This window comes from Dromiciops gliroides, chromosome 3 (assembly GCF_019393635.1).
Source record: "Dromiciops gliroides isolate mDroGli1 chromosome 3, mDroGli1.pri, whole genome shotgun sequence".
Classification (NCBI taxonomy): Eukaryota; Metazoa; Chordata; class Mammalia; order Microbiotheria; family Microbiotheriidae; genus Dromiciops; species Dromiciops gliroides.
Genome location: NC_057863.1, coordinates 81,753,070 through 81,777,833, shown reverse-complemented (window position 1 = coordinate 81,777,833; position 24,764 = coordinate 81,753,070). Strand labels below are relative to the sequence as shown.

At 39.9% G+C, this 24,764-nt stretch overlaps 2 protein-coding genes across 3 annotated transcripts in view; one reads left to right on the top strand and one right to left on the bottom strand.

Annotated features, from left to right (window-relative positions):
- Nucleotides 1-6,374, top strand: part of CREB1 (cAMP responsive element binding protein 1) — an 82,376-nt gene extending 76,002 nt beyond the window's left edge. Inside the window, 1 exon segment of the mRNA XM_043994770.1 lies at nucleotides 2-6,374. Coding sequence (XP_043850705.1) covers nucleotides 2-34 — 33 coding nt within the window. The 3' untranslated portion in view covers nucleotides 35-6,374.
- An 8,688-nt stretch (nucleotides 6,375-15,062) lies between these two features.
- On the bottom strand, nucleotides 15,063-24,313 carry METTL21A (methyltransferase 21A, HSPA lysine). 2 transcript variants are annotated; one of them, XM_043990755.1, is made up of 4 exons: nucleotides 24,098-24,313; nucleotides 21,630-21,809; nucleotides 20,987-21,098; nucleotides 15,063-17,248 (listed from the first exon to the last, which is right to left on the bottom strand). In XM_043990755.1, exons 2-4 carry the CDS (start codon nucleotides 21,771-21,773, stop codon nucleotides 16,851-16,853), a joined length of 654 nt encoding a protein of 217 aa, XP_043846690.1. In that variant the 5' UTR covers nucleotides 21,774-21,809; nucleotides 24,098-24,313; the 3' UTR covers nucleotides 15,063-16,850. The 2 variants fall into 2 exon arrangements, with proteins under 2 accessions (XP_043846690.1, XP_043846689.1); XM_043990754.1 differs by lacking the exon at nucleotides 24,098-24,313 and adding an exon at nucleotides 23,613-23,662.
- Between the last annotated feature and the right edge of the window lie 451 nt (nucleotides 24,314-24,764).

Genomic DNA, 24,764 nt, shown 5'->3' with positions numbered 1-24,764 from the left:
CTTAAGGACCTTTACCTGCCACAAATCGGATTAATTGGGGGATGGATTTCATTTCACTTCCTAAGGTGGAGAAAATGACTGGTTAGTCCACAGCCAGAAAGACAAAGGTAACTTTTTATTTTCTAAACAGTTCTCTTTTTTCTATGCGCAAAACTGCCTGAAAGCAACTACAGAATTTCAATTCATCTGTGCGTTGCATTAAACGTGAATATTCAAACACCTGCCTCCACTCTCCCCACCCTAAGAAATTGTCATCTTCCTGATCATGAAGATGAGACTTCTGGTTTTTTATCCCCTCTTCAACTCTTCAAGGAGTGATAATGTGTTCATGTTGTTTGAATTGTTGGGGGAAAGTGAGAAGAATTTTTTTTTTATTAATTTCAAGGGGTTTGTGCTGAGCTCCTTGATTGCCTTAGCAACAGAAATCTCCCCCTCCCTCCTCTCTCATCTCCCCTCCCCCCCCAGCCTCTTGAAGTACCGGTGTGGACTGAATGCAGAAAGTAAGTAAGGTGCAATGAAGAAGTGATGATTGCCAATTGACCTGTATCATTGAAATTATTATAAATTTGTTGCTAATGATATATCCCAAAAGGAGGGATTTATATATAGAAAAAAAAATTAGGGGAATTAATTCAAAGAGGTTTCTTGTGTATGTTCTATTCTCTAATTTCTGCAGTGCTAAAAACTTGTTCATACCTGTCAAGGCATTTTGGGGCTGGCTTTTCTTTTAGGTCACCTCCCTTCTTAAATTGCAATTCTCTTTGTATTTTGGAATACATTTAATGAAGGTCACCAAGTGAATGGTATATAGCATGGCCTTTGGATCAAAAGTGAAGTCAAAGTTAACCAATACAGGTGTGAAGAGCTTTTTACTTAAGGCATATTAATTTTTAATGAAGAGAACTGTTTAAAAGAAATAGAATAGACCCTTTATATTAAAACAGAGGTTTTTATGAATATTCATGTCCGTGGCTTCAGAACAGTAATCATTTACTATTTTTTAAAAAATTCAATACCTGCTCTTCCCTCTGCACTTAACATTTTATCATTACCAAAAAAGCCTTCAAGATGCTAAAGAGAGAAAAATGAAATACTATATTAATGAAAATAAAATGTGTTGTAGGAAAAATGAAATTAATTACACAATAGCCCATTTTAAGTATAAAATTTACACAAGGTGAATTTTATTAGTGAAAGCTATAAAAATGTTATAAGAACATTCTGAAACGCATTCAGTGTTCATTTATGCATGCATTTTTTTTTCCAGTGCAGTGTCTAAGAGTGAATTCTATTATAGTGTTTGGGTTTCATTCATGTAAACGTACTCACATGCTCATTCAAACCACCAAAGTCCTGAATTTATGTTTTTGCCTTAAAAGGTTAATTATGCTTCAGGGCTTCCATATGGCATGTGATCTTTGTCATTTGATAAAGTAACTGCATGTCTAAACTCCCTAATAAGAAATGTATGGCTTGTGAGCATATCTCACAATAATTATATCTAATAATTCTTTGAGGTATTCATTGCTAAATTATTTCACTAAATCTACCCCGAAATAAAATTAAAATTCACCTTGTTAAAGAAGGTATAATTCATATCAATGTAGAATAATTTTAAAAACACTGGCTTAAGATCATTGTCACAGTATTTGCGTTATGATTTTGCATTCAGTTTTATAAGAGAGTTTAAGAAATGCTAAAAAGTGTAGGATTTGATGTTTTTGTCTTAGGTCATCACCATTTGAAATCAAATTGTATAGACTGTTTACTATCAAATGCAAAAGTCATGTCGGCTTTCTACTGGATCAATTTTGAAAAGCAATATTTTCAAGCTATAAATGGCTTTATTATCATAGCAGTGGGGGGGTTGTTGGTTTTTTAATGTAAACAGAGTGGGGGAACCATCAATTAAAGAATGTAGCTTTTAAAGTGATATAGCTATAAATGTGGATGCATTCACCAAATTCTCAAGGCTTTCAAACAGCTTAAAAAGTCTAGTGTTTCTACCTGACTGAGCTACTTGGAACAAATAATGTAATTTTTTTAATGGCTATTTAGTGTACAATGTGTCATTCCTCAACATTTGCCACAATGAAGAAATTGAGGGAATTCATGGATTTGTTTTCATGGCAAAATTATTTCTTATTGCTTAATTGATGTCAAATAGGAATTCCATTAAAAATTATTTACAAACTGTAAATAGCCAGTGCCTAGAAAATTGATTCTCCCCTCTAAAGATATATTTTACAAAAAATTGGTACTTTTCAGTTTATATTGAAAGTTAGTTGACAGTTTGCCTATTTTTTCCTGGTAAATAATGACAGTCTGGTTAATATTATTTATTGGGTTATGAAGAATGACCTGGCTCTTTTCTCCTTAAAGGTAGTAACACTGAATTGAAATCATCAATAAAGTAGTGAGGAGAAAGGATTGTATGCTCTTAAAATGAATCTACTGTAGATCCTTGGATATATTTGAGGACTTCAGTTTCCACAAATAGAAATCAGGCTACTTTTCTTCTGGTTGTTTTTTAAAACAGAATTTGTTTGGTTGTTCAACCATATAACTGAGAATTAAGGAATTTAGATATTTTCATTTAGAAAGTAACTTTTTAATAAGAAACCCACATTGAAATCATTTTTAACCAAGAATACATGTGGCTACCAATAATAGATGCTTTACTCTTCATTTTGGCCAAAAGGGAAAGAAAACATAGGAATCTGTATATATGTTGTAGAAAATAGCAAAATTGATATTGCTCACTTTGCAAATTAGGGCTTGTTGGCACTTTTATCTGTAGGACAGATTAAGTCTAATAAAAACTAAGTGTGGGGGGGATTTTTTTATATCTTAAAAGTTATGCGTTTGGGGGCTTTGGTAGGGTTTAACAGAAGGGCAGGTTAGAAAGGGCTAGATCCATTATGTTCACAGTACAAAAATTTGGTTTCAAAATTTATTTTATTTTCATTATTTTACAAATAAAAGTACCAGGCTGACAGTTGTGATATTGTCAGAGGTGCTCTGTTAATTTAGATATTCTTGGAAAAATACATATGTATAATATATGTACATATATATATATACACACAGTATATAATCTGAAGCTCTGAGAGCTCTTAAGTCAGGAATGCTGAGTATTATAGTCTATTGAGGTCAGATACAGCTCGTACATTTTTGTGTGCTGTTGCATCCCTTTTGGTAGTGTTTGGATTGTGTTATTCCAGCACTCGTGATTGCATTTTTTATGTTCTAATTACTCTTCCAACTATTTTGTTTCTTTTTTATTGTTAGTTATCTTAGGCTGATTCTTATAAATTATGTTTGTACTTGCCTGAAAACTTCCCCCCAAAGTATTCAATTATTTTTGTGCTTTGTCTCTGGCAGCTATAACAGTGGTTTAAAAAAAAATTGGAAGATTTCTTTGAAAAAGAACCACTGATTTTCTTAACCATTCTGGGGAGGGATTCGAGAGTTTCATTTAGGCAGGATGTTCTCAGAAATGGTGTTTTGATGATAAGTTGGCAACATTGCTATTATCTGAAAGCACAATTCCAGTCAGGCAGGCTGTCCAAGGGGAAGTCATCTGGCTGACATTCTCTCTTCTCTTCTCAGGCCCAATCCCCACTTGGGTACTATACCTACCAGTAGAGGTGATATTTGGAATCATGCAAAGGCTTAGGAAGAAACAACAGTGTTTGGTTTAACAAGGATACTTTACTTACTTGAAGTGTTTTTTAACCCAGATTTTTCTTTATGTACATTAAATCAGTTTTTATTTTAGGAGCAGTAGTAGCCAGTCACCAGCTCAAACTGGGCTGTAGTTATTTACAAATCGTAAAGGTTATTTCATTTTGCAATTTAAGCCTAGTATCTTAAAGTTAAATTTTGAAGTCATTTCAGGGTTCAGGAATACTGGAAATAATACAACTTTTTAGTAAATTTTGGGAGGAAGCGTCTCTTTCCTTTTTTTGAGCTCTGAAAACTATTAGTGGATTATATTCCATTGACCTGACATAAAGGTTGTATATTTATTTGGGTTCTTTTTACATTCTGTTCTTTGTAAATGTTTGGTATAAAATGCACTTTTAAAAAAAAAAAACCTACCCAATTTCTAGGAACTTGGGTATTGGTATTGACAATATGAGAAGCTTCTTCGGCTAGTAATCATGAACTGATTGTCCATCTTTCTCTTCCTTATGATTAAATCATGTGGCTGTTTTTTAACAGAGACATTTTGTTGTTTGAAATATTAGTACCTGAAGATTAGCCTTACAATTAGGTGCTAAGGTGGGAGATTTGTCAGGGCCACTAAATAGAATAAAGACTGGCTCAAACTCTATCTTATTTTCTTTCAGCATATAGCTAATTGAATTTTGTTCTTCTGACAAAAATTTCCCCCCATTTTTGGTGGAATGTTTGCCCAACATTATGATTGTCAATGTGATACCAAAACAACCATCTGAATTGCATTTAGGGTAAGAGATTGAAAAAAAGGATTTTTCATTGTGTAAACCAAATAAAATTTTGTGCTAAATTTTTCACTCTGAAATTGGTTTGTGTTGAGCCTTAAACCTGATTATATATTTGAAAAGGCCTAATGCAAGTGAAAGAAAATAAAATTTACTGACATAAAGCAAAAGGTGCATGGAAATAATTTGTTCATTCATTTGTAAAAAAGCACAATTAGAAGTTTTTTTTTTGTAGGCAGCAATGAAGATGAATTGATCACCTAGGTATATATCCCTGAATATTGTTAATGTTGACTTTAGCGATTGACTATAACTCTATGTACTTGGAACTGGTTTCCTTCACTTTGTAAACTCAATGATTAGGAGAGGGGCTTGAACATATCATTAAGCTGAGCCAGTTGGAAGGATTTCAAATAAATCTAACAGGGTGCTGAAGTTCCATCTGTCCTCATCAGCTTTATGTTAAGTTCACATGAATTAGTGAATGTAACTTAAGCCTTTGTATGTGTCCTCAGGGGCAGACTAGTTTTTAAGAGGGACCAGATACAGTTTGAAAGGAGTAAGTGTATTTTCAGGTGTTTTAGCTTGAAAATTTATTTTTTAAAAAATATAAAACTTTTAAAAATACAGAGAAGCCTGTAAAGTAAGTTGATATTATAAACAGGCAGACTTGTTTAGCACAGAAGTAAAAAATATTGACCTGTCTGCTGCATTCTGGTACTGTGGGTACAGGTCCCCTAGCTGGGGGGAGGGAGGGGAAATGAAAGGGGGAGGGAAGAATTGGGGTTAGTTATATTCTTGACAATTTGGGGTTTTTTTTCTCACCTGCACATAAAAAAATCAGTCCCTCAGGAAATGTGGAGTAATAGGTAAATCAGTTAACCTACTTGGAGTAGATGTTATAAAATGCTTGCGCCTATTTAAGCATGGAATTTTCAAGATTCAGCCTCAACTGAATAGCTTGCCTGAGGGGAGGATACATCTAAGATGATTTGAAACTGGTGAGGAGAGGTGGAGATCCCTGAAAATAAAGGTCTTATGTTAGTTGGCCAAATGAAACAGTCTATCATGTGTTTGGGGGACTTTATTTTATGTTAATTGAATTGGTAAAATGCTCTATAGAATGTTGTATTTTTATCCAGATGCCACTCCATTTTATGTATGTAATAAAATTATTTATATTAAAAGTGGGAGAGCTAAATTGTAGAAACTGCATATATCTGACCTTCAATATTTCCTGCTAGTATGGATTTTATTAGGGGGGAGTAAGAGTGCTGGGTCATCAGTTTTCTGTGGTAGAAGTATAGTCCCTGCCTGATTTATTCACATGTTGGTTGTCATCACCAAGAAAGAATGATTTCTAGTCCAAATTTATAATTTAATACTTTTTTTTTTTAAAAAAATATGATCAGGGAAGTTTCTAGAGTTGTTTTGTTTTTGTTGTTGTTTTTAAAGAAAATTGAGGTGAATGTTACTTCTATCCATTTCTTACTTTACCCAAAACCATCAGCACAAAACAGGGTATTGATCTTAACTCTTAATATTTCTTTTGGAGTGGATTACAAAATAAAGAACTATAATGGGGAAAACAGGTTTCTATTAAAATTCCCTACATTCTAGAAACATCCCTGTTTTAATGTTTTTTTACTTAAATCTTTTTTGTGCTTTATGTAAAAGAAAAAATGTACTGAGTTATAATGCATTTTATTAACACTATGTACATATTAGCTGCTTTGTGTTTCAGAATGGTAGTAATTGCTTTGTATATTAAAGTGATCCTTGTGAATTTGTGAATTGTCATAAAGAAGTGCTTTTTCTTACTGTAATCTTTGTGGTATAAACTGTCATAATGCCCTTTTTACACCAACATTTATGTGCAGTCACATAAACATGCTTTTAAAAATGCTTATAAGTCTCTTTTTTGGGGGCGGGATGGATATACATATATATGGTTTGGGGTTTTTTAAATAGTGACAAACTGAATATTCTTTAAGCTTTATATAGGTTTGTTAATAATGTTAAGTGAGCAAAAATGCTAATAGAAGTATCATATGAAAGAAATCCTTGGGTAAAATAATACCAGAGAACTGTAGTAGATCTTCTGTTGCCATATTTCATGACATGCCCATGTTTTAGCTACAGGATTCTCCACTCTGATACAGTAATCTATATTGAGTAAAATTGAAGGGTATTCATAAATTATATAGATTATGTGAAAGAGAAATGACCATCAGGAATATTGTAGAAGGAATTGCATGGGAGGTTGAACTAACTAGATATACTCTTTTTTTGGGGGGGGGGGGGGCAGGGCAGTGAGAGTTAAGTGACTTGTCCAGGGTCACACAGCTAGTAAGTGTCAAGTGTCTGAGGCTGCATTTGATCTCAGGTCCTCCTGAATCCAAGGCCGGTGCTTTATCCACTGCACCACCTTGCTGCCCCTAGATATACTCTTAGGATGGCATTTTCAAAAGTTTGATTGTTCTTTGATCATGACATTAAAATAATAAGGGGAAAGAGGGATAATTTCTTTACCTGTTTTCTTTTGAAAGTGAAAACGCTTCTAAGATTTTTATTAATTGTTCAGTTTTATTGTGTAGGGAAAATAACTGATGTTTAGTAATTATTTTTTGGCCTCAACTTTCACCCGTTCAGCTATAAATTGCTTGTAGCTCACCCTTGAACAGATTTCCATTGACAGCTTGCCAAATCCCTATCTTGAGTGACCCCCACTCCTGCCTTGTCTTGGGCTACTCAACCATGCAACCTGGGTCTGTTACAGGTTCAAGTTATCTGGCCTCAGACTTCCCTGATCTTCACCGTGGCTATTGAAACTCTTCTCCACACCAGGTATATTAGCTCCTTCCCTCTCAGCAAACAGCCTCATCTCCTTTACTGAGAAAATTAAGACCACCCACGTTTCTCTTCTTTTGCTATAAATCTCTGAAAAAAGAAGTGGAAATATGGTTAGAAAGCCCTGTCTGCTACATTTCTGCCTATATGCTGTCTCCTAGACTGCAGCAACAGTTCTCATAATGTGGGCCATAGACCTTTTGAGTTCCCAAGACCCTATCAAGTTGGTCCATGAGCTTAAAACTTTTTGTAATACTAAGTTATTATTTGCCTATTATTTCTTTTTTTATCCAATGACATTTGGATTTTCTTCACAAATATCTCAACCAAAACAATACCACAAAAGATTAAATGCAAAAGCAAAAATGAAATATCATATTTTTCTATTAATCTTAGGCAATAGAGAAATCTGCAAAATAAATTTGTGATAGAGTTTTCTTGGCAGGGACCCAGATCCGTTTTTTAGCCCTCTCTCCCCTCACCCCAGAAAGTCCAGCTCTTAGGAATTTTAGTTGGTTTGGGGACCAGCCCAAGCTTACAATACAAATAAAGATATAGCCCCCCCCCCCAATAATTAAAAAGAACCAATCTAGATGTACAGGGTTTGTTACTGTTATTTTTTAACAAATTTGTATAATAGCTTTAATTTCCAATGATTAGATTAGGGATATACAGCCTCCTCTCACTGAACCCATAAGTACAAACTGTGCATGAAGTCAGTAAGAATCTGAGTTCGAATATAGCCTCAGAACTGGCTGTGGACTAAGTGTGGATAAGGAAGACGTTTGTCCCCCTGCTTTCCTTAACTATAAAATCGGGAATGAGAATAGCACCTACCTCCCTGGGCTGCTGTGACGATCAAACAGAATTATACAGAAGTATAACTTGTAAAACACAGTGCCTGGCATAGAGCAGGCAACAGGAAAGGTAACCAGAAAATAGTAATTGAGAAGAGGCAAGGAAATAGGACCAGTTAGATACAGAAGACGTCAGAAGTGGTCTTGGAAGCCCAAGGGGAGGAGGATGTACATTAAGGAATAACCCTCCTAGTCTAACATTTAAGGTCCTTCTTCTGGAAAGAGATCTAAGCGTTTTTCACTTTGGGAGTGCTAGGAATCAAAGACCCAGACTCGGAAGGGATTGAGAAGTGAGGAGGGGTAAAATAGTGAGTGTAGACAAACTCTTTCAAGAATTTAGCTGTGAAGGTCAAGTAGCATGCTAGCTTAAGGAGATGGCAGGGTCAGTTGTAAGAAGGTGGGAGCCCTAAGCATATTATAGGTCATGGGAAGGGATCCAATAGAAGAGACAAAGATGAGGAGAGGGAGATGTAAGCTCTAGGAGAGTAATTCTCAAATTTTTGGTCTCGGAATCCCTTTTAAAATGGAGGACCTTAAAGAACTTTTATGTGGGTTATATCTATCACATTACACATTGAAAAAAGAATGGAGGATAGATTCTATTGTCTAGATCTGTTGAAGGGTTCATGGGGATTAAACCACACCTAGATACTGGACTTTGCCTTGAGCAATTTAGGGGTAGTCTTTGCATACTTCCCCTGATGTTTCTGTAGAGCTCATTTTCATTTGAAACCACCCTCAAGTCCATGTCACCAATGGAATTGAATGATGCTAGCCAATTATCTTTGATCAGTGTCTAGCGACCTACCTCTATCAAAAGAGTATAAATATAAAAGCTGAGATACATGAGCTCCTGGTGGTAGACATCTTGGATTGCACTCTTAGCTTGCGAAGGCTGTCAGTTGGTGAGCGCTCTCTTAGGGTCAGAGTAGGTAATGCAGGGCTTCCGAACTTTGAGGCCTTGTGCTCTCCCTCTGAGAGCCCTCTGGGGCTCTTCTGCTTATGTTAACTGCCATGAAGTCAATACTAATATTTAATATTAATAATAAATACTAGGGGCAGCTAGGTGGCGCAGTGGATAGAGCACCAGCCTTGGAGTCAGGAGTACCTGAGTTCAAATTCGGCCTCAGACACTTAACACTTACTAGCTGTGTGACCCTGGGCAAGTCACTTAACCCCCAATTGCCTCACTAAAATAATAATAATAATAAATACTGCCAAAATGGTTGCAATCGCCATTATATAAATAGCTATTAATATATAAGCAAATATTTTAGAAAACTAAGCCTGGGGCAGCTAGATGGCGCAGTGGTTAAAGCACCAGCCCTGGATTCAGGAGTACCTGAGTTCAAATCGGCCTCAGACACTTGACACTTACTAGCTGTGTGACCTGTGGGCAAGTCACTTAACCCCCCATTGGCTAAAAAAAAGAAAGAAAACTAAGCCTACCCCCCCCAATCATTTAAAAACACAATCTAGATGTAAGGGGTTTATTACTGTTATTTTTTAACGAATGTGTAAATGGTAGTTTTAATTCTGAACAACTTGCCTTTGGTCACACAGCAGTGTCTTAGGCCATATTCAAACTTAGATTCTTACTGACTTCATGCACAGTTTGTACTCATGGGTTCAGTGAGAGAGAGAGAGCTGTATATCCCTAATCTAGCTCCTTGATTCAGTCTCACATTGCCAAACTTATGCTGAATATTCTACCTCATGTCCTATGAATATGTTCAGAATGAACTCTTCCCTCCTCCAGACCCTCCCTATCTTCCTGAATCACCATCTTCTCAATCTCCACATTAACATCCAGGTCTAAACTGACTTCCTTCTATACCCTCACCCCCTTGTTTCCAATCAGTTGCCACGTTTTATCAATTCTACTCTGCCACATCTATCACAGGCATTATATTTTTTCTGCTCACATGGCCGCATCCTCAAGCCTTAGACCCTCTCACCTCTCCCCTGAACTATTGAAATAGCTTCCTAGATTAGCTCTCCATGCCTCCAGTCTCCAATCCATCCTCTATGCAATTGCCAGAGAAATCTTTCTAAAGCACAGGTCTGACCATGTCAATCCTTCTGAAAAATCTTCAATGGCTCCCTCTTGCCTGTAAAATAAAAATAATTTGTTCAAACTTGGCATTTGTATTTTTCCAAAATCCAGCCCTAATCTGCCTTTCCAGATTCAGCTTTTAATACACCTCTTCTTCATACATTCTGTTCCAGACAGATTAGTTTACGCCAAACCAAACTTTTCCCCCCAACTAAGTTTTCCCAATTATGTTCCTTTATAGAGGCTGTTTAACTATGCTGGGCTAACTTAGGCACTTGTCTACTGGAAGTTTCTCATCTCTCCCTCTCCCCACCACAGTTCAAAGAGCTCTCTCCCTCCTCAAATTACCTTATATTAATCCAAATGCATAACACATTCCTTCCCTCATCAGAGATTTAAGCCCCTTGAAGGCAAGCCGTGCTTGTTTTGGGGTTTTTTTTTCACTCATTATAGTGCTTTGCACATAGTAGATAGACCCTTTGGAGTGTCTGAGTCCAGATTTGAACTCACAAAGATGAGGGTTCTGACTCCTAGGGGCCCAGCACTCCTCTATGTCACCCAGTTTTCCTATAGGTCAGGTACAAAGTAATAGAATTGGGAGAGAAAAAAAAGGGTGTGTGTGTATATGTGTGTAAAACCAAGAACAGTGGACTAGCCAAGAACATAAAATGAAATTAGCAAACATTAAGTGTCAGTTAAATAGAGGTATACTTGAAAGACCCTAATGTTCAATTTGGGGTATGTGTATACCCTAGAAATAGCAGACTACAAATCAGGGTTTGATTTATTGTTTTGAGGAAATGTTAAGAACGCTGATTCAAATTAAAAGTATGTCTTGAGAATATTTTCCCCCAGAGATGGGGAGGCTATCTAAGAAATCTCTGCCCTCAAGAAGCATACAGTCTAATCTAATAAGGGACACATGAGATGTATATTGTAACACAAAACATTGTCTTAAGTGCCTCCTAAGAGAACAAAACTGCTCTATGTGTTCATTTTTAGTTGGTAATTTAGGACGGACTTGACTGAAGATCTGGCATTTCAGCAGGACTTTGAAGAACAGGTAGGATTTCAGCAGGCAGGGATACAAAGGAGAGTATTTCAGATGAAGAGACGGGCATACGCTTTGGCAGATGTGGCACTGTGTAGACATGGTGCTTTCAAGAACCAGCCTTTAGTTCAGGGCACTTTCAGAGGAGCAGCTTTGAAGAAATGCTGGAAAGGCCAATTGGGACCAGAGAGTAGACAGCTCTAAATGTCATGCTGTGGAGTAGATTAAGATTTAGAGGATGAGAGCAATGGAGCCCAACCATGCATAGGTTCCCCTCATTTGGAAACTGTCCCGTATACAAGTATTCAAAGGACTGCACGTCCAGAACTGATCTGCACACTTCCTCCCACAATCATAGTACAAGCACTACTCATCACCAGCCTGTATTACTAGAAGAGCCTCTTCTTTAAAATCTTTTTATTGTTATCCTTTTTCAGTTACCTTCATCTATAACTACAGTATCCTTTCTCCTTCCTCGTAGAGTGAGCCTTTCTTTGTAAGAAAGATTTAAGAAGAAATAAAAAGATTAACCCAACCAACATAGCAACTGTGTCTGACAATATATGCAACATCTCACCTCTAGATCCCCCACCTCTTCTTCAGGGTCCTTAAAATTGCACAACATTCAGTTTCGTTTTATTTTGTTCTACTTACTTTGTCATTTTGTATCGTTTTCTTGGTTGTGCTTACTTTCTTCACTCGGCATCAGTTCATAAAAGCCCTCTCAGATGTCTCTGAATTAGTAACGAGCACTTTAATGTACTGTAAGATTTGCAAAGAATTGTAAATAATTTTTGATCCTCATAAAAAATCCTGTGAGGTAGGTATTATTATCCCTCTTTTAAAGATGAAGAAACTAAGACTAGAACATCGTGTCTTTCCCACAGTTACATAGTATCACTGCCCAGATTTAGAACTCTGATTTTCCTGACTCCCTGGTCCCTCACTCATATCCATCACCTAGGTTACCTGTTTCATCTGTGTTGTTTCCTATAAACCAGTAATATCCCATTACGTTTATGTAGCACAATTTGTTTAGCCATTCTCAATTAGTAGCATCATCTTTTGTCCCCAGGTCTTGGCCCTCACAAAGTTCTGCTATTAATACTTAGAGCTTATGGGGACTTCTGTCTTTTACCTCCTTAGAGTGGATGCACTTCAGAGGGCATGGTTATAACTTTTTTTTATCACAATTTCAACTTGCTTTATAAAATGTTTGAACCAATTTAATGTTCCCCAATAGTATAGTTGTGTGCCTCTTTCCACATTCCCATCAGCATGCAAGCTCACCTCCACTCTCTACCCCTCCAGCCCATCCTTTCCAGTGCTACCAGAATAACTCTGGTCATATCCAGTCACTCAGAAATCCTACTAGTTCCCTCTTGCTCTTATAAAATTTCAGACTCCATTGCCCTTCACAGCTTGATGCCATCCTACCTTCTATAGCTTTATCTGATGCTAGTCTTGTGCATACAGTGCTCCTGCCACACATGACTGCTCACCATGTCACGTATATATTTGGTACTGTCTTTACTCACATTCTTCCCTATGCCTGGAATACCCCTATTCCCACTGCCAGATACATACACATCTGTACCCACACTTTGCCAATAAAATTCCCACCTGACCCTTAAATCCCAAACTATACTAATACCTCCTCCCTTGCCTGATTCCACCGGCCCAGATATACCTCTCATGCGCTTATGTATTATTTTGAATTTTATCTTTAGAAGTAGCTTCCTCTTAGATTGTATCCCCAGCACTTAGCACATTGCCTGTCACATAGTAAGCTTGCCAATTTGACTAGATTGTAAGCTCTGTGAGAGCAGACCTTGTCCTTATTAAAACTTTCTATTTTCTTGTCTTCTACAGTCACTGGCACAGGGCCCTGAGTGTAGCAGTTTCCTAATAAAGTTTATTCATTTGAATTTGTATACAATTCCGATTAGCTGATAACACTAGATAATAATTTTGTATGTAGGGGCCAAATTTGATATAGGAAGAGTTAATTGAGTGGCTCACTGTAATATTGGGGTCCCGGAAATAATGAGGGACTTCTAGGTCCAAAGTTCCCTCCCCTCCAAACTGCCTTTTTAGGTATTCTCCCAGGCCAATAAGAAAGGAGCCTAACAGCCTCTTTTCCACAAAAGAATCAGGTTTTATTAATGGGAATAAAATAAACAGCAAAGGTGAAGTTAATAAAATCAAAGACAAGGGAATAGGGAAAAAGAAAAATGGATAATCCCCCTAAACTCTAAACCTAAGACTATACAATCCCCAAACTCACTTCCAGTTCAGCTAATTTAAAAGAGCAGCACTCATTTGTTAACTCATCACCTGGGGTCTGCAGCTTCAATGGGAAACAGCTTTGCGGTCCAGGCCCACAGGACAAACTGCCAGGAAAAAAAAAAACTCTTCTGCCAGCTCCTGCAGCTCACACCACCAGAAAGAAAGTGACTCCAGAAAGAGACTGAGCGCCCCTCTGCAAGTGTTTACTCTCCATCCCCCAAAAGGGGAGGCCCCTTCAAACTGCCTATGGGAAAGCTGGTTTCTCCTGCTGATATTAGCAGCACACATCACTCAGGACAGGACAGGTATGGCTCATCCCAATCAGTCTGCCAAATTCCATTATCTTACCACATGTATAACTTCCTCTGGTTGTTTAAGAGCTAACCAAAGAGACACAAAGGAATTGTGAGCCCTCTGTTACTATTTGTAAGTTATAGAAGCACAGAAGTTTTGTGAACAGACTTCATTTTGTTAAATCTCTATTAATGTAACTGGGTATTAGGAGCAGAGGTGCTCTTGGTCATAGGTTAATAAAATGTTTCAAGATAACAACAAATCTTCGACGAGTTTTACTTACATTACCTTAAAATTAGAAAGTTGAGTTAGGAAGGTAGCAGGAAAATAATAGAAAGAAATCAGCTTTTGTTCTAGAAGCAGTGACTACAAGTCATTTTTTGTATCTTTCAAAGTATCTATAATGTTAAGCAGCAAATAATGAGAGAGAGAGAGAAAGAACTTGTGCCAAGACAAAAGATGTATAAGAAATAATCTATGTCCTCAAAAAAATTTTAAGACCTGTTTGGCAAAATAGGGCAATTTCCTGCCTTCTAAATCAGCTAACTTCTCAACATGCAGGTTGTCCCAACAATCTTAGTGCAACACTGCAATTAAATAAGTATTTCCAATGTTTCCTTAGTATAGTATTGCACTAAGACTGCAGTCCAAAGTTACTTTTGTTTACAGTTACGATTTCTAGTTCCAACCTACAAAGAGAATGTGCTCTTTTGTTTTTTGTTTTGTTGAATGTGCTCTTTTTGAAAGATGGGGAGGGAGGGAGGAATGGAAGGAAGGCAGGCAGGCAAGGAAGCAAAGGAAAAAAGAGCTCTGCTGACCAGTCATTTTTTCAGACCCCACGTGTAGGGCACTAATGCCATCTTGTGGCTATCACCACAGCATATGAGTTGATCAGTTGCTTAATAGGGTATTTGTAACTTCAGTTTAAGCAAAAAGTGAAGACTTCAGAATTTAGAAATTAGGGAATTGATTTTTTTTTTTTTACCTAAGGTAGTACCGTAAAGGAAAGAGAAAAGACACCCTCCCCACCCCCCCCCCCAAAAAAGAGTTGTGAGACTTCCATTTCTAACTGTAAATTAGAAGCACACAGTTTTGTGTATATAAATTAATTATGGGCATTTAATTCAGAACAATAAAAGTAAAATCAAATAAATTTAATGTGGACAAAACTAATAATTTTAAATAAAAAGCACGGGTTTTATTTTTTTGTTTTGTGTTGTTTTTACAAGCAGGATGACAAGGGATTTTCCTTGAATTACAAATTTTGTCATTTCAGACACTGTGTATGTATATAAAACCAAAAAACAAAGAAAAAAGAAGAAAGAAAGAAAGAAAAAAGTTTGCCAGTTGCTGTGGCATAGTCTACTTGGAATTAAATAAAATCAATTTTTAATTCTCAAAAATTATCTGTACAAAAAATGATGGTTTTTATCACTGAAAAGTACCTGCTTTTAGTCTAAAAGTGTCAAGCTACTATCAATTCATTTACTTTTGAGGAAAGAGGCCTGGCCTCACCATCTCGCTTGGACCAGTCACAGCACCAAAGCCCTGCACTTTTCCAACCTGGACTGTACTCCCCTCCTTAGGCAGTGTGGGAGCCCACTACACTGGTCCCAGATTTGAAGTATACAACCAGTCAGCATGAACCCTACCACTTCTCAGAAATCCCAGTCCTCAAACTACATACCATTCTCAAACCTCCCCAGCAGCAGGGACTATAGAAAGCTACTACCACACTTAGGCTAGCTCTATCCTTTAAACAAACAAACAAACAAACAAAACCACATGTGACCTAAAACATGTTATTTATGAATGAAGTTTTACCCTTCATCAAATCTTTACATTTGAGAATAAAAGGACAAGGGGGCAGTTAAGTGCCACAGTGGATAAAGCACCAGCTCTGGATTCAGCAGGACCTAAGTTCAAATCTGGCCTCAGACACTTGACACTTACTAGCTGTGTTACCCTGGGCAAGTCACTTAACCATTATTGCCATACAAAAAAAGAGAGAGAGAGAGAGAGAGAGAATAAAAGGACAAGCCAATGAAATGTAAAACCATCCTCTTCTATTCATGCTACACTACCACATTTTGATGTTCCGTATAATCTACTGTGCACTTTTTGAAAGGCCCCTATGCAAGAACAGAATGAATTAGAAAGTTAAGTTGTAAAGAATTAACCATGATCTTTTTATCAGAAGCTAACAGAAATTCAACAAGCAATTCAAAAAAAGGTAAAAAATGATTATTTTTACAGATAAGAGCTCATTTTTCAAAATACCCAAAATATTTATTTTAATCATCTTATTATATTTTTACGCAAATGAACATATAATGTTTCCTAAATACAAATTGCAGGCTCCAGACAAAAGTAGAAAAGACCTACAGAGGGGCAAGAAAGACAAGATTGCAATAGAAGGTCAGAGAATATATAAACAAATTTCTTTCACATTTTGAAAACTCTATATTAAACACTGAACATTCCCAAGGAATTCTAAGTCATTTATATAACTCAGCCTTCCGAAATCCATAGGAGGCAGTTTGGCATACAGAGCTGTCCTAGAAGCCAGGACAACCTGGGTTCATGGGCCACCTCTGACCCACTGGCCAGGTCACTTTCCTTCTTGGTCCTCAAAGGCACTCTGAATACAGAAAGTTTATGGGAAGGTGCTGATCTATGTTGATAGGAGTTTCCTTACCTGAAAGTCACAAAGACTGAAATCATAAATCATAGGTCCAGTCCCTATCCCTAAACCAACATCCAGATATGTCTAAGAACCTATGCATAGGAGTACTTCATCATGAGATTAATGCTGCCAAATGCTTCATTCTTCCGATTTTGATGTGCCTGAGAAGATATTACCAAATAAGGAATCAATGGTGATACAGATAAACGCGTAGGATGCCACAACACTTAGCGTTTAACTGATAAGGTGACCTCCAAAATTTTTGAGTGTGTCTATGGCATATACTTGTACCCAGATTCTACAAGTCTTCCTTGTGGCTTCTCCTGTGTGCTTTATATATGTGCACATCTTTCTCCAGGTCATAGTGAACCTCATGAACAGTGAAATGCTTTCCCAGCATCTTTAAGAAGTCATAATCCCGTTCATATCGAATGCGGCAGGAGAGAAGGATTACAGAGCGGTCGCCGCAGAGGTGCTCCAGGGTTTGAAGGAGATCCAGGAAAGTCTCTTCCAGGTAGATGATGTCAGCCCCCAGGATCAAGTCGAAGTTTCCTGGTGAGAAGTTCCCTAAATTTTGCCCCCAAGTCAACTCCTTAACCACAGCTTTTGGATATAGATCCTGAGGCAAGTTGGCTTGAACGTTGGATTTGAGAAACTCTAATGCTATTTCCCGATCAGTGATGGTCACATGAGCACCTAGAAGAGAGGTCAAAGAAATAGCCTCATGATAAATAATGTGCCCAATTAATTAATTATCAATTAATGTCCCCAACAGCTTCTCTAGTAGGCAGGTAAGCAATCAGGTATGAGAGAGGAGAATAATTTTATACTCACAGAATTTCTGGGTCAGATAGGGCTTTTGATACCATTTAGTCCCATCCAAACCAAGGGCTTAGGAACATTGCCAGGCATATACCTGCCAATTAATAAATGTTTCTTGGCTGCTGGGGGTGGGGGGCAGGCAACCCATCTCACTTCTGTTAGGAAGTTTTCCTTACATCAAGCTTAAGCTTTAATCTGCCTCTCCACCACCCCTACCCATGATTCCTAGTTCTGCCCTGGGAGACCAAGCAGAACAAGTCTGATCCCCCTTGTATATCACAGCCCTGTAGATAACTGAAGGCTGCTGTCACGTGGCCCCTAATCTCATTTTTGTCATTGTTCAGTCATTTCAGTTGTATCCAACTCTTCATGACCCCATTTGGGGTTTTCTTGACAAAGATACTGGAGTGGTTTGCCATTTCCTTCTCCAGCTCACTTTACAGATGAGGAAACTGAAGCAAACAGGGTTAAGTGACTTGCCCAGGGTCACACAGCTGAGGCCACATTTGAACTGAGGTCTTCCTAACTCCAGGCCTGGTGCTTCATCCACTATTCTATGCCCTTCCACATCCTGGATTCTAATCTACTGTTCCATTAAGCTTCTGACCTAATATTCCACTTGAGATATAGGTTATCCTTCATGGCTAAAACTCTGCCATTGGTAACATTACCACATATATGTATCATCTTTTAATCTATCTTACATGTGTTTTGATAAGTGCTTAAAGATGTAATTAGAGAGTCTCTCTAAAAGTATTCAGGAAACAGATAACCTAAATGCAATTAAGAAAAAGCAATTTGCAAGCTTAGGAATGGTAACACTATTAAAGCAAGGGCTATTAGCATGGGATCTGTGAACTTTTAAGAACATGTATGTTTGACATATATTGGTATGTGTGTATGTATATACATCGATGACTATTTCAACTTGACTGGTTTTTCTTTGTAATCTGATAGATTTTATTTTATGCACTTAAAAACATCATTCTGGAGGGGCAGCTAGATGGCGCAGTGGATAAAGCACGGGCCCTGGATTCAGGAGTACCTGAGTTCAAATCCAGCCTCAGACACTTGACACTTACTAGCTGTGTGACCCTGGGCAAGTCACTTAACCCCAATTGCCTCACCACAAAAAAAAAAAAAAATCTTAATCAAAACATCATTCTGGGAAAGGGGTCCAGAGGCTTCAGCAGACTATCAAAGGGGAGCCATGACACAAGAAAAGGTCAAGAAACTTGGCTGTACAGATTCCTTCCCATCTACCTAAAAAATACTCCATCCTTACCTTCCTTTTTATTTATTTATTTATTTATTTATTTTGGTGGGGGCAATGAGGGTTAAGTGACTTGCCCAGGGTCACACAGCTAGTAAGTGTCAAGTGTCTGAGGCTGGCTTTGAACTCAGGTACTCCTGACTCCAGAGTCGGTGCTTTATCCACTGGGCCACCTAGCTGCCCCCAAAGGGTTTTGTTTTGTTCTTTTTCTATTTGGGGATTGGGAAGGTAGGAGGGAAAAGAAACTTAATACATGACAATTGGAAAATTTTAATTTTAAGAAAAAGTGCTCTGTAACTATAGGTTTTATATAAATAAATATAAACTTATTATTATTGGAGGGCAGCTAGGTGGCAGAGTACATAAGAGTGCCAAGCCTGAAGCCAGGAAGACCTGAATTCCAATCCAGCTCAGACACTTACTAGTTATGGTGACTAGTACCACTAGTTGCCACAGTTTCCTCACCTGTAAGTGAGCTGGAGAAGTAAATGGCAAGAAAACTCCAAATGGAGTCATGAAGTAGGACATGACTGAAATGACTGAACAACAACAAACAACATTATTATTGGAGAGAATCATCTGCATGGATATTAAAATGTCTTAATGATGATCGTAAGGTATGGAATGGAAGAGGACTTTGAGCCAAGAGTTAACATCAGGGAGGAAAAAGTATGTGAATTCTTTATTAAAAGCTAATGAGGGGGGCTAGCTAGGTGCCCTGGATTCAGGAGGACCTGAGTTCAAATCTGACCTCAGACACTTGACACTTACTAAGCTGTGTGACCCTGGGCAAGTCACTTGGCCCCATTGCCCCGCACAAACAAAACAAAACAAAAACAGAGACAAAACAAAACAAAACAAAACAAAAAAGCTAATGAGAGGAGGGGGGTAGCTAGGTGGCGCGTGGATAAAGCACCAGCCCTGGTTCAGGAAGTCCTGAGTCAAATCCAGCCTCAGACACTTGACACTTACTGGCTGTGTGACCCTGGCAAGTCACTTAACCCCCATTGCCCCAGAGCAAAAAAAAAAAAAAAAAGCTAATGAGGCGGGGGGCAGCTAGGTGGTGGAGTGGATAAAGCACCGGCCCTGGATTCAGGAGGACCTGAGTTCAAATCCGGCCTTAGCCACTTGACACTAGCTGTGTGACCATGAGCAAGTCACTTCACCCTCACTGCCCTGCAAAAAAACAAAACAAACCACCCCCCCCAAAAAAAAAAGCTAATGAGAGGGACGCTAGATGGTGCAGTGGATAAAGCACCGGCTCTGGATTTAGGAAGACCTGAGTTCAAATCCGGCTTCAGACACTTAGCACTTACTAGCTGTGTGACCCTGGGCAAGTCACTTAAACCCCCAACTCACACACACACACACACACACACACACACACATCGCAAGCTAATGAGAGGGGAAAATGGCATGGGTGAGCTTAATCGTAAGGCAATGGCTCCAAAAAAAAGGCAGCTGAGTGATGGTGGTAGAACATCAGTCTGGAAGTGGTAAGAAGAAGAAGTTTGGCAAACCTCTCTCCTACCCTAGGAGCCAGGGAAAGGAGTTAAGAGATTTAAGCAGGGGGTGGGACTATGGGCGGAAAAATCAAAGGGGGATTTTGCACCTAGATGAGACTCCAGAAACAGGGAATAAAGGAAAGAGATGTGGCACAGTGGATGGGGCCTGGGTGTCTGTTGTCAGGAAGACCTGGGTAGCCTCTGACACTATGTGACCTTGGGCAAGTCACTCTTTGTCTCAATTTCCTCATCTGTAAAAGGAGGGATAATTAAATAGCACTGACCTCCCAGGGTTGTTGTGAGGGTCAAATGAAATATTTGTTAACTGCTTGGCACAGTGCCTAGAACATAGTAAACACTATATAAATGTCAGTTATCATTATTATTAAGGTCAAAAGAATGTAGTTATTGAAGGAATTTTTTAGATGTGACCAAGCTGGATTCCCCCCACCCCCCAAATAATAATAGCCTGCTACTGAACCATATCCAATGAGAAAAGATAGGGTCTTCCAACATTTTTAGTGCAGTTTTAAACTATTAAATCTTCTAGCATACCCTATATAAAGCCAAACCCTCCTGAGTAAAGAAATTAGCCAAAACAAGAAAATGCCACAACCACCTGGTTCACTTTTTTTTTTTTTTTGGAGAGGCAATCGGGGTTAAGTGACTTGCCCGGGATCACACAGCTAGTAAGTGTCAAGTGTCTGAGGTCAAATTTGAACTCAGGTGCTCCTCAATAAAGGGCCCGGTGCTTTATCCACTGTGCCACCTCGCTGCCCCACACCTGGTTCACTTTAAACACCATGTGGACTTAAAAGAACTGGGCAAACTCACCCAACAAAGCAGCCACGATGCCCACTAATCCTGTTCCAGCTCCTAGTTCAACTGCAGAGCAGCCTTGAAGATTGAAAGCCCCCATCTCCAGGTAGGTACAGAGAACAACAGCCTGGGCCAAAACAGAAGACAAAGAGCCACACTATGTGTGTGCAGACACACTCAGAAGGGACCCGTGCCATATCACACTGTTTGTAGGATTGTAGGGGAAAGGGTTTGGGCATTTCGAATTTTAATCAAGATTCTGGTAAAAATTCCATTAAAAAAAAATGAGGGGCAGCTAGGTGGTACAGTGGATAGAGCACTGGCTCTGGAGTCAGGAGGACCTGAGTTCAAATCCAGCCTCAGACACTTAACACTTACTAGCTGTGTGACCCTAGGCAAGTCACTTAACCCCAATTGCCTCAAAAAAAAAAATGAGCCAAAGTCAGAGAGGCTGGCCAACGAGCCTATCATTTAGAGGCTGTTTGCGTTGCTAACTTGCTATATAATGTCATCCCCGGGAATCTTGACTCAGCCTCGTGGGCTCATCCTTAAAATGTAAATGAGGGAGCAGAGCATCAAGTCTCATCATCTATCTCTAGGCAAGTTTTGGGTCGTTCGGTGGTTCTTAATGAAACACAGAGCCCTGAGGCATACAAACCGCATCCCAAACAACGGCCGCCACGCCCAGCTGCTTCCAATCCTGCCGGATCTGGATGGTGCGGTTTGCAAAAGTATAGGTGGCCAGAGGTTTGTGGAACTTCTGTATCCCGATTCCTTCGCCATCGTAGGGAACCAGCGCCATTTTGATTTTAGTCCATCTGGAGGCTTTGCCCTCAATCTGTTATAAAAAAAGGATGCTATGTAAAATGCTCTGTCCTGGGAAATGCAGCTTTAAACACAAATTGAGAGGATTTCTTTAAAAAAAAAAAAAGATGGTCGGGGCAGCTAGGTGGTGCAGTGGATAAAGCACCAGCCCTGGATTCAGGAGGACCTGAGTTCAAATTCGGCCTCAGATACTTGACAATTACTAGCTGTGTGACCCTGGGGCAAATCACTTAACCCTCATTGCCCAGCAAATTAAAAAAAAAAAAAGGCAAAACAAATAACAACAAAAAAAGAGAGACAAAAAGATGAAGATGGTGGTAAGGTCTGTTTCTGGTTTGAAATCTATACAAAGAGGGAGGGAAAGGCAATGGGTCTGCACTATATGGTTCTTCTTCACTCTAACAGTTCAACAATTTGGATCCCTCTGTGCTCAAGAACCCAGACTCTGAGCCCCCTCCACCTCTAAATCTACTGTCCTCCACAATCAACTGTTTTGCTCTTTGCCTTATTATTCTATTTTATTTCTTAAATGTCTTAGTGATGCTTTTATCTTTTTTCATCATTACTTCCCAATGATCTCTCCTCCCAGGAGCAACCCTTGGAATAAAATATGGACAAATTAAGTAATTATTAATTTAAATAATTAAATGATTCATGACGTTAACTGTTTCTGAAAATGTTGATACCTCATTTTCCCACCTGACAGGTGGTGGGGCATGGAGGACCTAAGAGTTGATCTTGGAGTCTAGTAGACCCGGGTTCCAGTTCCACCCCTGACACATACTGGCTGTGGGAATCCTGGGGAGGTCTCAGGGCACTAGGCTAGTGGAGTCAAACTGAAATATGAAAGTGCCCCTAATTCAGGGGAATAAGGATCCCTGCAGGCTTCATACCGACTTAGTTTTAAAATGGAATGGAATGTATGTTTTATTGTATATTTATTTTATTAATTGATCCTTATTACATTTTAATATGGTTAGGAATGGAAGCCTGGGAAATGATAGGTGATTTGGATAGGCTGATCTAAGGTGTTCTGTAAAAAAATACAGTTTAACTTTAGTGATGAAATATAGCTGTAAGAAATGATGATGGGGGCAGCTAGATTTCGCAGTGGATAAAGCACCGGCTCTTGGATTCAGGAGTACCTGATTTCAAATCTGGCCTCAGACACTTGACACTTACTAGCTGTGTGACTCTAGGCAAGTCACTTAACCCTCATTGCCCTGCCAAAAAAAAAAATGATGATGGGGAAAAAACCATGCTGAAGTTTCAAAGAAACTTGGGGAGCCTTGTATGAACTGATGCTGAATGAAGTGAGCAGAACCAGGATGATAATCTACACATGAACAATAACATTATGAAGACAAACAACTCTGGAAGATTTAGGAACTAGGATCAGCACAATGACCAAGCCAGCTTCCTGGGGGCCCAAGGATGAAGCCTGCTATCCGCCTCCTGACAGCAGGGTTCAGATGCAGAATAAGACATTTTGGGGCAGGGGCAATGTCGGGATTTGTTTTGCTTTGATTGTGCATATTTGTGACAAAGGGTCTGGGTGGAGGGGGAGAGGACAAAGGTTTCTTAATGAAAAAAAGAAGGTGTTAAAAAAAAAAAAGGCCATCCTGCCCCGCCCCCAGGGCTGCTCCACGCCCTCCCCTCCAATGGTTCGTGCTGGCCCCTTGCCGGAAGCTCCGGGCCCAGGGGACCGCTCTGCTCCCGAACTAAGCCTGCGATCCGGGTGTCCTCATCCCGTTCCTACCAGGCTTCCCCCACCCACCCCGGGCCCTCTCGAGGCCACTGCCCCTCCCGTGGCCACCTCCTCTACGCAAAGCGAGGAAGGGCGTTCCGGGGAGCGGGAGCCCAGAACCCGGGTGCTAAGGCGCGCCGGGTCGAGCTAAGTTGAGTGGAGAGCCCAGAACCCGTCCCAGAGCCGGCCTCCTACAGGAAGCTCCGGGTGCAAGGGTTAGGGTCAAGCAGGCAGCCGAGGGTCCAAGGGAAGGGGCTAGGAGCAAGCATGGGGCCTGGGGTGGAAAGGACCAGACTGGGCTCAAGCATGCCGCCCTGGTCCGGGGGAAGGGGTTGGAGGCAAGCATGCGGCCTGGGGTGGTAAGGACGTGGCTGGCGGGGCTCAAGCACTCCGCCCTGGTCCAAGGGAAGGGGGTAGGGGCGAGCATGCGGCCCCGGGTGCAATGGCAGAAGGCCGGGGAGCGGCAGACTGCCCGGACGCGTGGAAGGGCTTGCAGGAGGCGGCCGGCCAGCTACAGGCGCAGATTCCGGGCCTCCGCGCCCCGCTTTCCTTACCAGACTCGCGGGCGGCCGGCGCGGCGGTTTTCCCCGCCCCCCAGGGCTGACTGTGTCTCCTAGGTCGGCCTTAAAGGGCCAGGCGTCCGCGAGCAGCTGCAGGACTTGCAGGAAGATGGGACGGACGGAGGGTGGCAGCTCTTGCAAGCCCAACGGTTCCAAACCTCCCCGCCTCGAATCTTGAGGCCTGGCTATGAAAAGAAGTCTATTGCCGGCCAAATTACCCACCCGCTAGAATGGAGCCTTCTTGTGGGCAGGGACTGTTTGATCTGTGTGTTTGTATCCCCTGGGTCCCGTATAGAATGCCCTAAATAGATGCTAGTTAACTGATGGATGCGCGGGTGGACCTGTGATGTCATGGGTGTGAATGCTCCCTCGACCTTCATCCTCCACAACTCCAGTCATGTTCATTCCTTTCTATAAATTCTTCATATGAGCAGAACCAGAACATCGTGTACCCAACTGCGAACGCTAACAGTTTTATAAGTAAGGAACTGATCAATGCAATGGCCAACCGTAAATCCAGAGCACTGAGAGACGCAATGGACTAAACGCACAGAATGAGAAACTCCAGGGTTTTTTTAACAAGGCCAATATGGGAGTTTGTTTTTCTTGACTAGGTATTTGTATTACAAGGGTTTGTTTTTCTTTCCCATTCGTGGGAGAG

Coding starts and splice junctions, on each gene's coding strand:
- METTL21A (XM_043990755.1), bottom strand. CDS start 21,773: ATGGCGCTGGTTCCCTACGATGGCGAAGGAATCGGGATACAGAAGTTC. Junction 21,099..21,629: donor CGGCCGTTGTTTGGGATGCG/GTTTGTATGCCT, acceptor GTTTTGGCCCAG/GCTGTTGTTCTCTGTACCTA. Junction 17,249..20,986: donor CATCGTGGCTGCTTTGTTGG/GTGAGTTTGCCC, acceptor CCTCTCTTCTAG/GTGCTCATGTGACCATCACT.